At 41.9% G+C, this 12,800-nt stretch overlaps 1 protein-coding gene and 1 long non-coding RNA gene across 5 annotated transcripts in view; one reads left to right on the plus strand and one right to left on the minus strand.

Moving 5' to 3' along the window:
- The first annotated feature begins 461 nt into the window (after window positions 1–461).
- On the plus strand, window positions 462–6,104 carry KRT40 (keratin 40). The gene is made up of 7 exons (XM_019439396.2): window positions 462–998; window positions 1,706–1,788; window positions 2,053–2,209; window positions 3,060–3,221; window positions 3,301–3,426; window positions 4,772–4,992; window positions 5,508–6,104. The coding sequence occupies exons 1-7, from the start codon at window positions 552–554 to the stop codon at window positions 5,605–5,607; spliced, it is 1,296 nt and encodes a 431-aa protein (XP_019294941.2). The 5' UTR covers window positions 462–551; the 3' UTR covers window positions 5,608–6,104.
- LOC109260928 (uncharacterized) overlaps window positions 1,369–12,800 on the minus strand; it is a 148,479-nt gene continuing 137,047 nt past the window's right edge. For all 4 annotated transcript variants that reach the window (XR_002077196.2, XR_002077197.2, XR_002077198.2 and 1 more), the window contains 2 exons: window positions 3,026–3,289; window positions 1,369–2,188 (listed from right to left, as the gene is read on the minus strand). This is a non-coding gene — a long non-coding RNA (uncharacterized LOC109260928). The remainder of the gene's footprint in view (window positions 2,189–3,025; window positions 3,290–12,800) is intronic.

Genomic DNA, 12,800 nt, shown 5'->3' on the forward strand with positions numbered 1-12,800 from the left:
GCACAGCAAGGCCATAAAAAGCATTGAAAAGACTGCTAACTACAGGGAACATTTTTATGATGGTGGCACAAACAAATAAATGGCATTTAATGAGATGTAATATGAATTTTAAGAGGATACATAAACAATTTCCAGTGCCCAGGATCAAAATGTGTGGGAATATTGTTTTCGTTATTTGTAATGAGTTGTACCTATAATTACCGAGGGGCCACATTTTCTCCATCTTTCCAAAGTCTGCCAAACGGACAGCGCTTCCTAAGAAGATTTTATTCTGGACCAAGCATTTTATCCTATTGGCATATGGAAACAGTGTCCTTTTTTAGTAACCTGAAGTTATGCCTCTTTTATGAAGCATAAAACTCTTCCTCAGCAAACAAACAACCCTGATGAGTGTTCATATGACAACTGCCACCAACAGTGATAAAGAAAACATCCGGTCTGTTCCATAAATACCCATTTGGGGGACTGTATAAAAGTCTCAGGAGGGAAGGAGACCTCGGCAGCCAGTCAGCCGGAGTTTTGCAACTAGTCTCAGTTCTTCGCTCGATAGGATGACTTCGGACTGCTCCCCTACGTGCTGCTCCTCTGAATCCTGTGCCACAGCTTCCGACTGTGTGTTCGCTTCACCCTGTTCCATGGAAACCACTCACCTCCCCAGCGCCCAAGCCACCTCCAGAGGTCAGACCCCTAGCTTCCTTTCTGGGTCTCGCTTGGCAACCGGCTGTGTCACACCGTGCTACTTGGCTGGGAATGGTCACATTCCGTGCTTGGTGGGGAGCGGTGCTTGGTGTGAGGATGGGATGTTCAACAGCAACGAGAAGGAGACGATGCAGTTCCTGAACGACAGACTCGCCAACTACCTGGAGAAGGTGCGAGGCCTGGAGGAGATGAACGCGGAGCTGGAGTGCAGGATCCGAGAACAGTGTGAAGGGGAGGTCCCCCTGGTGTGCCCCGATTACCAGTCTTACTTCGACACCATTGAAGATCTCCAGCAAAAGGTCTGGTGTCTCATTGCCCTAATGTTCCACCCTTCCAATCTGGGATTCGCTCCATCTTTATACTAAAAGAGGCTGTTCTATGGAAGTCCCCCCAGGGAAAGGGGACTTTTCAGGAGGTAATGTGACCCAGAGGAAAGGGTGGTGGGCCGAAATCAGGAAACGTCAGCATTAGCCCTGGGGATGCCAGTAATCCCTGACGGCCATAATAAGCTCTCTCATGTCCAGACTTTTACCTTCATCGTCCAGAGAGTAAGGAAAAACTGTGTTACACCCAAAGTTAATTCTGTATGCAACACTGGATGTTTATATTTATGTTTTAACATAGATATTGAAATGTCATCATTTTAATCACATAATTTCACCCTAGGAATCATTTTCTTACAGATGAATTTTTATTTTCATGGAGTGGGGATAGAGTCATAATACAAACCACTTATGGAGAAAAATCAGAGTTCAACTGTCAAGGAATATTGCAAAATGTCTTAGGCCATTGAAAAACTAACCTTTTTTATCTATTTCTTTTATAAATTGGTCCTGCTTGTCTCTTCATGAAGTGACATGGCTAATAAGAGAAGTAGGCTGAAAGCTATTTTATACTTTCTTATAAAGACTTTTAAAAGATAAATAATGGCATAGTTGTTAAATGAATAGATATTTAGGTTTCTTTCAAAGGGCCATCTATTACATATAACGACCTTCCTTCCCAGATCTTGTGCACAAAGGCAGAGAATTCTAGACTTGCTGTTCAGCTTGACAACTGCAAACTGGCTGCCGATGACTTTAGGTCAAAGTAAGTTGAATGAACTTGAGAGTAACTTATGACTGCCTCTCTCTCACTCTCTCTCTCGCTCTCTCTGTCTCTCACACACACACATGTGCGTGTGCACACACCACAAATATTCTCTCTATAAGCTTTTTTAAAGCTAAGAATGCTCACAAAACTCACATTTATTATTTGGGATGTGGCTTCCTTGAGTCCTCTTGTCACCCCCCAGCATCCCCAGCACTGTCTCCAGCCAAGTAAGCATTGGCTGTATCTCTTTTGCCGTGAAAGGTACGAGTCTGAACTGTCTCTTCGCCAGCTGCTGGAGACGGACATTGGCGGCCTGCGTGGGATCCTGGGTGAGTTGACTCTGTGCAAAGCCGATCTGGAGGCCCACGTGGAGTCTCTGAAGGACGATCTCCTTTGCCTTAAGAAAAACCACGAAGAGGTGAGGAAAGTGGCAAAAATGCTGAACAAATGTAGAAGGGACAAAGTCAGACTGATACAGTCCGTGCTGTGTACCTAAATCGAACTTGGGCAGATACCGCTCATGCTGGAACAAAAGTACTCAGGGCACTAATGCTGTTGGGCCTGATCATGGCAGCATGTCATGTCTCTGGATGTACATGTGAAATGGCCCTGGCCAGTGCCACATGGATGAACCAAACTGGCCACCTGTCATTGCTGTCTGGAGGGGGTAACTCCCACAAACAGCCTTCCTTGGAGGATTTATGGCTCACCTAACTCTAACCTATAAGGTTTGAAAATCTGGATTATCGATAAACACAGGGTGTGAAGGCCATTTCAAAAAGGGGATAACATCTTATGCAATATTTGGGCCAAATTTTTAAAATATTCTGTACCTATAAACTTTTTAAAATCATAAAATATGAAGTATCTGATTATCTCACATCAATGAGGCTAAAAGGTGAAAAGCTGAAAGATGTAATATAGTATATTTCCCCTTTGAGCATTGGTTGATGATAATAATAGCATTTATTGAGACCTTCCTATGTGCCAAGGGCTTTCATAAGTGCTTTCTATAAACATTAACTCGTATCTCTCACAATAAGTCTCTGGGAAAGGTAAAATTATTATACCCATTTGCAGATGCAGACACTGAGCTACGAAAAGAGATTGCAACCCAAGCAACTGAATCTAAATCCCTCTAGATTTTTTACACTTTTACTCACTTATCCCCCAAAACAGAAATACGACGCCCTTGGGATGTCAAAGTGAATCCCCCTCCCCCCCCCCCACCCACCCTGTCACACTCTTGACTCCATTCCCCCATTCAGGAGGTCAACTTGCTTCGCGGACAGCTGGGTGACCGACTCAGCGTGGAGCTGGACACTGCCCCCACCGTCGACCTCAACAGGGTCCTGGATGAGATGCGCTGTCAGTATGAAACGGTGCTCGCCAACAACCGCAGAGACGTGGAAGAATGGTTCGCTGTTCAGGTCAGCTCCTGGAGCAGGAAGGTGACAGGCTTCCAGATGTCTGTCTTACTTGGGTCCTCTGATCACACCTGTGTTTCAGACAGAGGAGCTGAATCAGCAGCAGCTGTGCAGCACGGAGCAGCTGCAGGACTGCCAGACAGAGATCCTGGAACTGAAACGCACAGCCAACGCTCTGGAAATTGAGCTCCAAGCACAGCAAAGCCTGGTATGCCACTCACATACTGAGGAGTCAGGCCCCGAGATGCCATCCCCTCTTCCAAACCCCGAGGAGAGAGCCCCACAGTTCATGTGGCAGAAAGTCTCCATTTCCAACGTGCAAGGAGTATATTTCCTTGCCTTTCCTAAATACTGCTGTTTACCGAGCTAGAGGCAGAAGCGATAGGTCAACAGCTTGTACTGTCCCAACGGGATGCCCTGACCGTCCCTAGGCTTGAGTGTGATCCTGCAGCACCTTCCAGAGACAGGGAGAGAGGGGAAGAGCAGGAGCAGAATGAGAACAGAACCTCTGAGCCAAAGGCACTCGAGCATTCCAGTGGGTTTTGAAGCTCTTTTTTTTTTTAATCTTTTTTTAATGTTTATTTATTTCTGAGACAGAGAGAGACAGAGAATGAGTGGGGGAGGGGCAGAGAGAGAGGGAGACACAGAATCGGAAGCAGGCTCCAGGCTCTGAGCTGTCAGCACAGAGCCCGATGCGGGGCTCGAACTCACAAACCGTGAGATTGTGACCTGAGCCGAAGTCGGTCACTCAACCGACTGAGCCACCCAGGCGCCCCTGAAGCTCTTTTGATTTGGGCCAGGTTTCCAAGCTCACCATCATAAAAAAACAATGGTATTCAAACTCTGCATTCTACCACTATCCTAAACTTTCCCAGGATCTACATCTCAACTGGACCCTTCACTGAACCCCTCCCCCCGACCCCCACCAAGCAACGAGGATACCGTGCACTGAAGATAACACTAGCCAGTTCCAGTCAAACACCCCTGTCCATGCCACGTTAGGCCCTATGGAGACTAGGTGAATGACAGCTGTGCATTCATCTTGCGAGAGCCTTACTTTATGGGATAAATCCCTTTACTAAGCCCGTTATACAGATGAGGAAGACTGAGATTCAGATTAAGTTGCAGGGATCATGCGGTTTTTAAGAGGCAAAAGTGGAAGCTGGATCCAGCTGGTTCAATCCCAGAGCCTCTTAACTCTCACTATATGGCTCCTCCTGCCTCAAGTCGATACCCAACTTCAGTATACTGAAGGTTGCAGCGGGCTTGGTGGTGTTAGTAATAACTCTTACCTAGCTTTTAAAGTTTTTTTTTTTTTTTCAGGAACTCTTCAAAATCCTTTACACATATCACTCATTTAATCCTCACAACCCTCCTAGGAGATAGGTACTTTGCATTGCCCACTTGTTATAGAATAAAACTAAGGCTCAGAGAAGCTAAGTAATTTTCAGAATGTCACTAGGCTACACTAGGGTAGAGCAAGGCTTTGGAAACAGGCACTCCGATCCCAGGGATTATGTTATACAGCCCTCCTGAGGACACTTCTTCTGCAGACAGAATCTCTGGAATGCACTGTGGCGGAGACTGAGGACCAGTACAGCGCGCAGCTGGCCCAGATGCAGTGCCTGATCGATAACGTGGAGAACCAGCTGGCGGAGATCCGCTGTGACCTGGAGCGGCAGAACCAGGAGTACGAGGTGTTGCTGGACACAAAGGCCCGGCTGGAGTGTGAGATCAACACGTACCGGGGTCTCCTTGAGAGTGAGGACAGCAGGCAAGTTCCACACGTTTATTCTCAAAATCCCCCAAGTCACAAAGAGGCTCTTGTAGGAGAATCCTGTTTCCCCAAGATCTGCCCAAGGTCAAACCTCTCTAATGTGTTAAAGGATCTCCTTACAAGAGTAAAAAAAAAAAACCAAACAAACAAAAAAACAACCATGACTGAGGCTAATCACACGATATTAGAAGTGTTCACAAAGTATTCTAAGTTCTAAAGCAGAATAAGTATCACACATAAAATTCCATGCTGGAGATCTCCCTTGGCTCCTGCCTCCCACCAAATGCATAAGAGGACATTTGCAAAGTGAAGTAAATACATATGGTTGTATTGAGCTGGCACCGCTGCAATGGGCATGAAGCGACAATGCTGGGTCCAGGCATAAAATAGGCTTAAGTCAAATGTTATTCTGCAAAGAGCGTTCAAAGAGTGGCAGATTTGGGCACGATCTTTTCTGAGTTGAAATGTTATCCAGCTTTCCCCTGTTGAACTTAGTTCAAATTTCTCCACAGGCTTCCCTGTCACCCATGTTCTACCACAAGCACGTCAGACAACACTTGTGAGCCATACTCCACGTATGTGATATGCACGCTCGAAAACTGCTGTGTGTGAATGCTAAACCCCCAGCGCGGCGGATGGAGGCTTCAAAGCCAGCAGTGTCCTGGAAAGGAGATGGGGGCTTCAGTCAGAGACATCCAAACTTGAAAGTCAAGAAGGGTTTTCCATCCTGGGGAGCCTGGGTGGCTCAGTCGGTTGAGTGTCCCACTCTTGGTTTTGGCTCAGGTCATGATCCCAGGGTCGTGGGATTGAGCCCAAGTCAATCTCTCTGCACTGAGCGTGGAGCCTGCTTGAGATTCTCTCTTTCTCCCTCTGCCCCACTTCCCCTCTTGCTAATACTCTCTCTCTCTCTCTCTCTCTCTCTCTCTCTCAAATAAAATTTTAAAAAAGGGTTCCTATCCTGAACTTGTCCTCTAAACATCCTCAGTACATTTCTGCTTTATCATTTCCTCTCCTGCCAGCTTATTTGTGATATTCTAGGAGTCTATAAAGCTTTCTTGCTAATCTCCAAATAAAATGTGTTTCATTTTTTTTAGCATGGTAAATATAAACTTTGTGGCTTATTACTGCAGATGTAATAACCATGTGATGCCAAGGTAATTGCCTAAACCCATGCCGACAGTTTGATTTTGCACAAACCAAAGCTGAAAATAGTTTTTTAACTCCTCAAATACAAACAGATTAACTAATCAATGCAAAATGTCATATATCTTGGAAGACAGTTGGAAATTTAGGAATAAATTTTATTTTATTTGTAATTACAAAAGTTGAAGATTCCATTTTTTTTTTTCAATTTGGCACACAAAAGGGGAAAAAAAACAGTTATAATTCCACACCCGAAATATCCATTCTCAGTATTTTGGGAACTTACAGTTTTCTTTCTTACAATAGGTTTTTCCATATAGTGGTAATCATATTTACATATGCACATAGTTGAGTAACGTATTTTTTTACTATGTCATGTAAGCATTTTCAATCCTAATAAACATATAAGATTGTCTTGTGACCATTATGTTAGCAGCTGCATAAAATACCATAAGGTACATAGGTCTGTTATTGAACACTGGGGTATAAGAATAATTATTCACAGGGGTGCCTGGGTGGCTCAGTCGGTGGAGCGTCCGACTTCGGCTCAGGTCATGATCTCACTGTTCATGAGTTCGAGCCCCGCGTCAGGCTCTGTGCTGACAGCTCAGATCCTGGAGCCTGCTTCGGATTCTGTGTCTCCCTTTCTTTCTGCTCCTCCCCTTCTTGCACTCTGTCTCTCTCTCTCTCAAAAATAAATAAACATTAAAATTAAAAAAAAAAAAGAAGAATTATTCACATACATTTAAAAAGCAAAACAGAGGGGCGCCCGGATGGCTCAGTACAGCTCAGAGCCTAGAGCCTGCTTCAGATTCTGTGTCTCCTTCTCTTCCTGCCCCTACCCCACTTGCGCGTGCTCTCTCTCTCTCTCTCTCTCTCAAAGATAAATAAACATTAAAAAAATTTTTTTAGTAAATAAATAAAAAAGCAAAACAGAGAACTCCACTTCCAGAAGATGAAATAGATGTACATTTCCTTGTTCCTCTTCCTAAGTTTGGCTAAAAACCCTAGAAATTACACATAAAACAAATACAGCATGAAGGAGATCTTTATGGTGCATATCTTGAGTTGTGTATCATGAATGCTGAGGTAGTTACATGAATCTACATATGTGAAAGAAATATACGCATCATACACACACATTGTGTGTATATATATATACATATACATATATCATACACACACACATACATTGTGTATATGTATATGTATATATATATATACACATTGTATCCATGTCATATATATATATGATGATATATATATATGACATATATACATGATATATATATGACATATATATATGATATATATATATATATATACACACACATTGTATCCATGTCAACTTCTTGACTTTACAATTGCTGAGAAAGATATAACCACTATAACCACAGGAGAAAGCTAGATACATGGGACTTCTCTGCACCATCTTTGCAACTTCCTATGGGTCTGTAATTGTTTCAAAATGCAAATGTTCTTTTAAAAAACACATAGTAGCTTTTAACCCAGAAGTTTCCACCGTATCAATCTCTGCCATCCACCCAACCTCAGACTTTCCCACGGTTTCTTCTCTGCCTTGGTCAAGATTATGGCAAAGCAAATATTCAGCATCTGTAATAATTCCCAATGAGCTATAACCAATTTTCTCTCAGAAAAATGCACGTGACTACCTTCTCTCGATCTATAACATTTTGTATGGATTCACTAATCTATTTTTATTTTCTGAGTTAAAAATATTTCCAGTTTGGCTTAATGCAAAATCAAAGTGGAACTGAAGTAGGAAAATATCCTTAAGATAGAATAACCGCTTTGGGGACTCTCATGTTACTTTTAGCCTTTCATAACTGTTTTTAGTTTTGGCATAGTATTGCACTAAATATTATGTTAAAGACATAGGCTAATTCTAGATCTGACCTCTTCTTGGGTTAGCCTGCCTGTTCTAAATGGTGTTAGGGTGGGAGGACTCCAGCTTCTTTTTTTTTTTTTTTTTTTTTACCATAGTACACTTTCACTGGCCAAATGGTCTTTCCTTTCTACTTCCCAACAATGATAAAAACTTCTAAAATCCTAGGGGCATTAAATTATGTCTACTTTGCAGTAGTGTAATAGATTTATATTTGCATGGCAAAAAATATGTGTTTAAATCTGGTTATTGGAAAAGTATAGACCAAAATTATCATTGATACAAATCTGGATCACTGTGCGCTCTATAGTTAACCAAACACCCCACAACAAAGTAATTGCTAATGATGATGATAAATAGACACATTAAGAGTGAATTATGCACAAAGAGCAAAGATTTCCATCACTGAAAACTGTGACATCCCAAAACAGCCCTCAGAAGCCTTCCTCTAGGGGCACCTCAGTGGCTCAGTCTGTTAAGCATCTGACTCCTGGTTTCAGTTCAGGTCATAACATAATCTCATGGTTTCATGAGTTTGAGCCCGGAGGCAGGCTCTGCGCTGACAGCGCAGAGCCTGCTTGGGATTCTCGGTCTCCCTCCCTCCCTGCCCCTCCCCCACTCATGCTGTCTCTGTGTCTCTCAGGATAAATGAACTTAAAAAAAAGCCTTCCTCCAAACTGTAGGAATTCCATCTTTTTCCATGTGGGCATATGCAGTAGGCATTCCCCTGGGTTGTCAAACACTGAAAAATGGCCACTGTACTTTTGGATAAAACAGTAAGGCCTTTCTCGGTAAAATCTAGTAGAATCCTAATTTTAGTTAATAATGCAACATCTTCATAGCTTTAATAATGCACTAAATAAGATGCCTGTATTTTTAGCACCTAGTGTTGCATAAAAAGTAAAATCTAAAATATAACGTATCATGGAGTGCCTGGGTGGCTCAGTCGGTTAAGCGTCTGACTTCAGCTCAGGTTATGATCTCGTAGTTTGTGAGCTCGAGCCCCGAATCGTGCTCTGTGCTGACAGCTCAGAGCCTGGAGTCTGTTTCAAATTCTGTGTCTCCCTCTCTCTCTGCCCCTCCCCCATTCATGTACTGTCTTTCTCTCTCTCTCAAAAATAAACATTAAAAAATATTTTTTAAATAATAAAAATATAAAATAAAATATAATGCATCAGTCATCTGTAAGAACCAGCACAAAACTTTGCATTCTAGGTTCTGAGTACAGCCCACCATGAGGACACTCAGGCAAAACAATGGCCTCAAAATTTGCCTGCTCTAAATGCAAGAAGCATTCATGACTTGAGGACACAGGCTCCTCATTGTATCTATTTAGTATTTACAATTCATGGGTTCCTTGCTGGCCCCACAGAGGCCATATTCCCTCCCTATATCTCAGCTACTTATCTCAGGCTGGACCTAAAGCCCACCCTTCCTCTCCCCTGCACTGCCCCTTTCCCAGAAGGCTCCAGCCAGGACAATGCTGTGAAGGGAACTCCTCTCTATCACTCTCAGACTTGCTCTTCCAGCATCTGGAACATGCTGCCTCCCCGGTCTCTTGAACTAAAGATTAAAGCCCTGGTTACACCTTTCCTAACTGCAAGGGGACAGGAAAGAGTAAGCTTCCTATGTGCCCCCAAGGAGAGGAGAATCAAATATGGGTGAGCCCTGGATTCTCTCCCAGAGCAGCCTTGAAACACCTAGATGGAGAAAAATGGAGGGAACCTCAACAATAAATACGCCCTGGAGAAACAAAGCAAGGAGAGCTTGGAGCATGGCAAGGAATACAGTTTGGTTAGAGTGTATGCAGGGGGTACGGGAGTCATGGGATGTGAAGTACAGTCAGCTGGATCAAGACTATGGTAAGTCTTGATTGCCTGGCAATGAAGAATTTGTACTTTGCTCTTAGGAAGCGCTGGGTATTTCTGCACCGGAAAATGGTGTTATGTTAAGGCAGACAAAGAGGGTCTTCAAGATAGGCTACATCATATCATGCTTATAGGTTAGCCAGATTTCGCAAAGTCAACAAATGAGCTGGTGGTAGCAAAATGATGGTAACAGATAGATACCCACTGCTGTCTCAAAAAAATGGGTAATGAAGGAAAGACACTGCCTTCAAAGCCAAAGTGGCTACATAGCTAGGAGTTAGACAATATTAAGATCTGTAACAAACATGCTTACAGGGAAAGGTAAATTGGTCAAGTAGTAAAGAAGATGTGCAAGATGCAAGAAAAGGGTACATAATTGATGAAATGTGGTCCTGAAGGAAACAAAGAGAAATCAGCTCCAGAGCACAAATAAAGCAGTCAGCCATGTAACGAAGGAAAATCACTGGTTGAGATACACAAGAAGAGAAGTGATAAGATGGAGAAAAGAGTACAAAAACAAAGATATAACAAAAATAGTTGTCTAACTCTTTTTTTAAAAAAAATTAATGTTTATTTATCTATCTTGAGAGAGAGAGAGAGAGAGCATGTGCGAACAGGGGAGGGGCAAAGAGAGAGGGAGGGAGAGAAAGAATCCCAAACAAGCTCTGGGCTGCCCGTGAAGAGCCCGACTGGGGGCTCGAACTCACAAACGGTGAGATTATGACCTGAGCCGAAATCAAGAGTCAACGCTTAGCCGACTGAGCCACCCAGGTGCCCCATGTCAAACTCTTCTTCTGATTCTGAAAGTGATACAGCCAATTTGTGGGATGTGTACAAAAACATAAAGAAGAAAATAACTCTCATCAATAATTATAAAATGCAAAGAAGTCCACTCTTAACATTTAGATATCTTTCCTTCCAGTCCTTTTTACATGTTTTTTAAAATTATTACTATTTCAAATGCTGCTATTTTGTGAAGCAAAATTTGTCCATTTTTTTGTGGTTTCTTTATTTTGAGTCACCGTTATAAAGGCCCTCCTCCACTCTTCATTTGTAAAAGAATTCTCTTATGCTTTCTCTTAGCACATTTATGACTTCCATTTTTCACAAGTGAAATTACAAATGACCCATTTGTAATTCAAGTACATGAATAAAGTAGAAAGCATTCATAGAGCTACACAGCTCTATCAAATCTTAACTTTCTATGTTAACCACACTTCACTGGGATTTCATTTTCATACAAGAAAACGTATCAATGGTGGAAAGCATGTAGTTCCATGAAACTTGAAAACCATACACAGTCATGTAATCATCCAGATCGAGACATAGACTAGAACATCGAGATGTGAAATATCGACCTTGAGAGTTCCTTCATGCTCCTTCCCAGTCAGCTCACCTCCCTCATGAGGAGACAACCACTATTCTGATACCTGACACTGTAGAAGAGTTTGGCCTGTTCTTAAAGTTAATATAAATGTAATCATACTGTTTGTACCCTTTTGTGCCTAAATTCTTCAGGTTGATACATATATTTTTAATGTTTATTATTTTTGAGAGAGAGAGAGCGCAGAAGAGAGAGAGAGAGAGAGAGAGAGAGAGAGAGAGAACGAGTGGGGGAGGGGCAGAGAGAGAGGGAGACACAGAATCTGAAGCACGCTCCCTGCTGACAGCTCAGAGCCTGACACGGGGCTCAAACCCATGAACCACGAGATCATGACCTGAGCTGAAGTCAGACACTTAACCAACTGAGCCACCCAGACGACCCAGGTTGACATGTTTTTGAAGTTCATCCATGTCATTGTGAATACCAATAGTTCATTCTTTTTGTTGTCAAGTTACTAACCTATTCTATGAATATACCACAGTCTGTTGATCCATTGTGTTGTTTGTGAACATTTGGCTTGTTTCCATTTTGGTGCCATTAAGAATAAAACTGCTAGAAGCATTTTTATGCAAGTCTTTTTGTGTACATATGCACTCATTTCTCTCGGGCATAGAACTAGTCATGATACTGCTGTGTCAAAAGGAAGGTCCTTTATATCCCAAGTGGATATTTTCACCCAGCCAGTGGCTTGCCCTTTCTCTTTCTTAGTGGTATATTTTGGTCAGTAAAAGACTTTAACTATGATGAAGTCAAATTCATTGTTTTATGTTTAGTGCTCTCCACGTGCTAGAAGTCTTTGTCTGAACAAGGTTATGAAGATCTTCTTCCATGTTGCCTTCTAAAAGTTCCATACCTGTAACCTTCACATTTAATTATTTAATCCATCTTGAATTAATTTTTATATAGAGTGTGAGGTAAAGCTCAAGATGTATCGATCTCTGCTGTATGCAATTATCTAATTGATCGGCAACATTTATTGAAAAGGCTATCCTTTTCTCATGGACTTACTTCGGAAACATTGTCAAAAATCAAGTGACCATATGTATGTGAGACTATTTCTAGAATCTTTATTCTATTTCACTGATCCACTTGCCAACCCTTATGCCAATATCACACTGTCTGATTACAGTAGCAGTATAGTAACTTGTATGAATTTATACTCACACCAGCAATAAATGAGAGGCTGTATACAGTACATTTGTTACCAAACTGTGATTTTTTTTTTTCAGTATGATAGGGAGAAAGATAAAATAAAATCTCAGTGTAGTTTAAATTTACATTTCTTCTTTATGAGTGACATTGAGCATTTTTTCTAAGGTTCTTTGTAAATTAAGTGCCTGTTGTATTTTCTTTCTGGTCACTGTCTATGGCGTTATTGCAAATATACCTTCCCAGTTTGTCATCTGTCTTCCAATTTTATAGGTTGTGTTTTGTACCAATGTAAAAGTTATCTGATGTTGTCAGATTTATAAGTTTTTATGGTTTCTTTATTTCGGTCATTATT

Source organism: Panthera pardus, unplaced genomic scaffold (assembly GCF_024362965.1).
Source record: "Panthera pardus isolate Hobbes unplaced genomic scaffold, ASM2436296v1 HiC_scaffold_3, whole genome shotgun sequence".
Taxonomy (NCBI): domain Eukaryota; kingdom Metazoa; phylum Chordata; class Mammalia; order Carnivora; family Felidae; genus Panthera; species Panthera pardus.

Excerpts from the sequence above, each read along its gene's own strand:
- KRT40 (XM_019439396.2), top strand. The coding sequence starts at position 552 with ATGACTTCGGACTGCTCCCCTACGTGCTGCTCCTCTGAATCCTGTGCC. Across the intron at positions 999-1,705 it reads TTGAAGATCTCCAGCAAAAG|ATCTTGTGCACAAAGGCAGA; the intron begins GTCTGGTGTCTC and ends CTTCCTTCCCAG. Across the intron at positions 4,993-5,507 it reads CTTGAGAGTGAGGACAGCAG|GCTTCCCTGTCACCCATGTT; the intron begins GCAAGTTCCACA and ends ATTTCTCCACAG.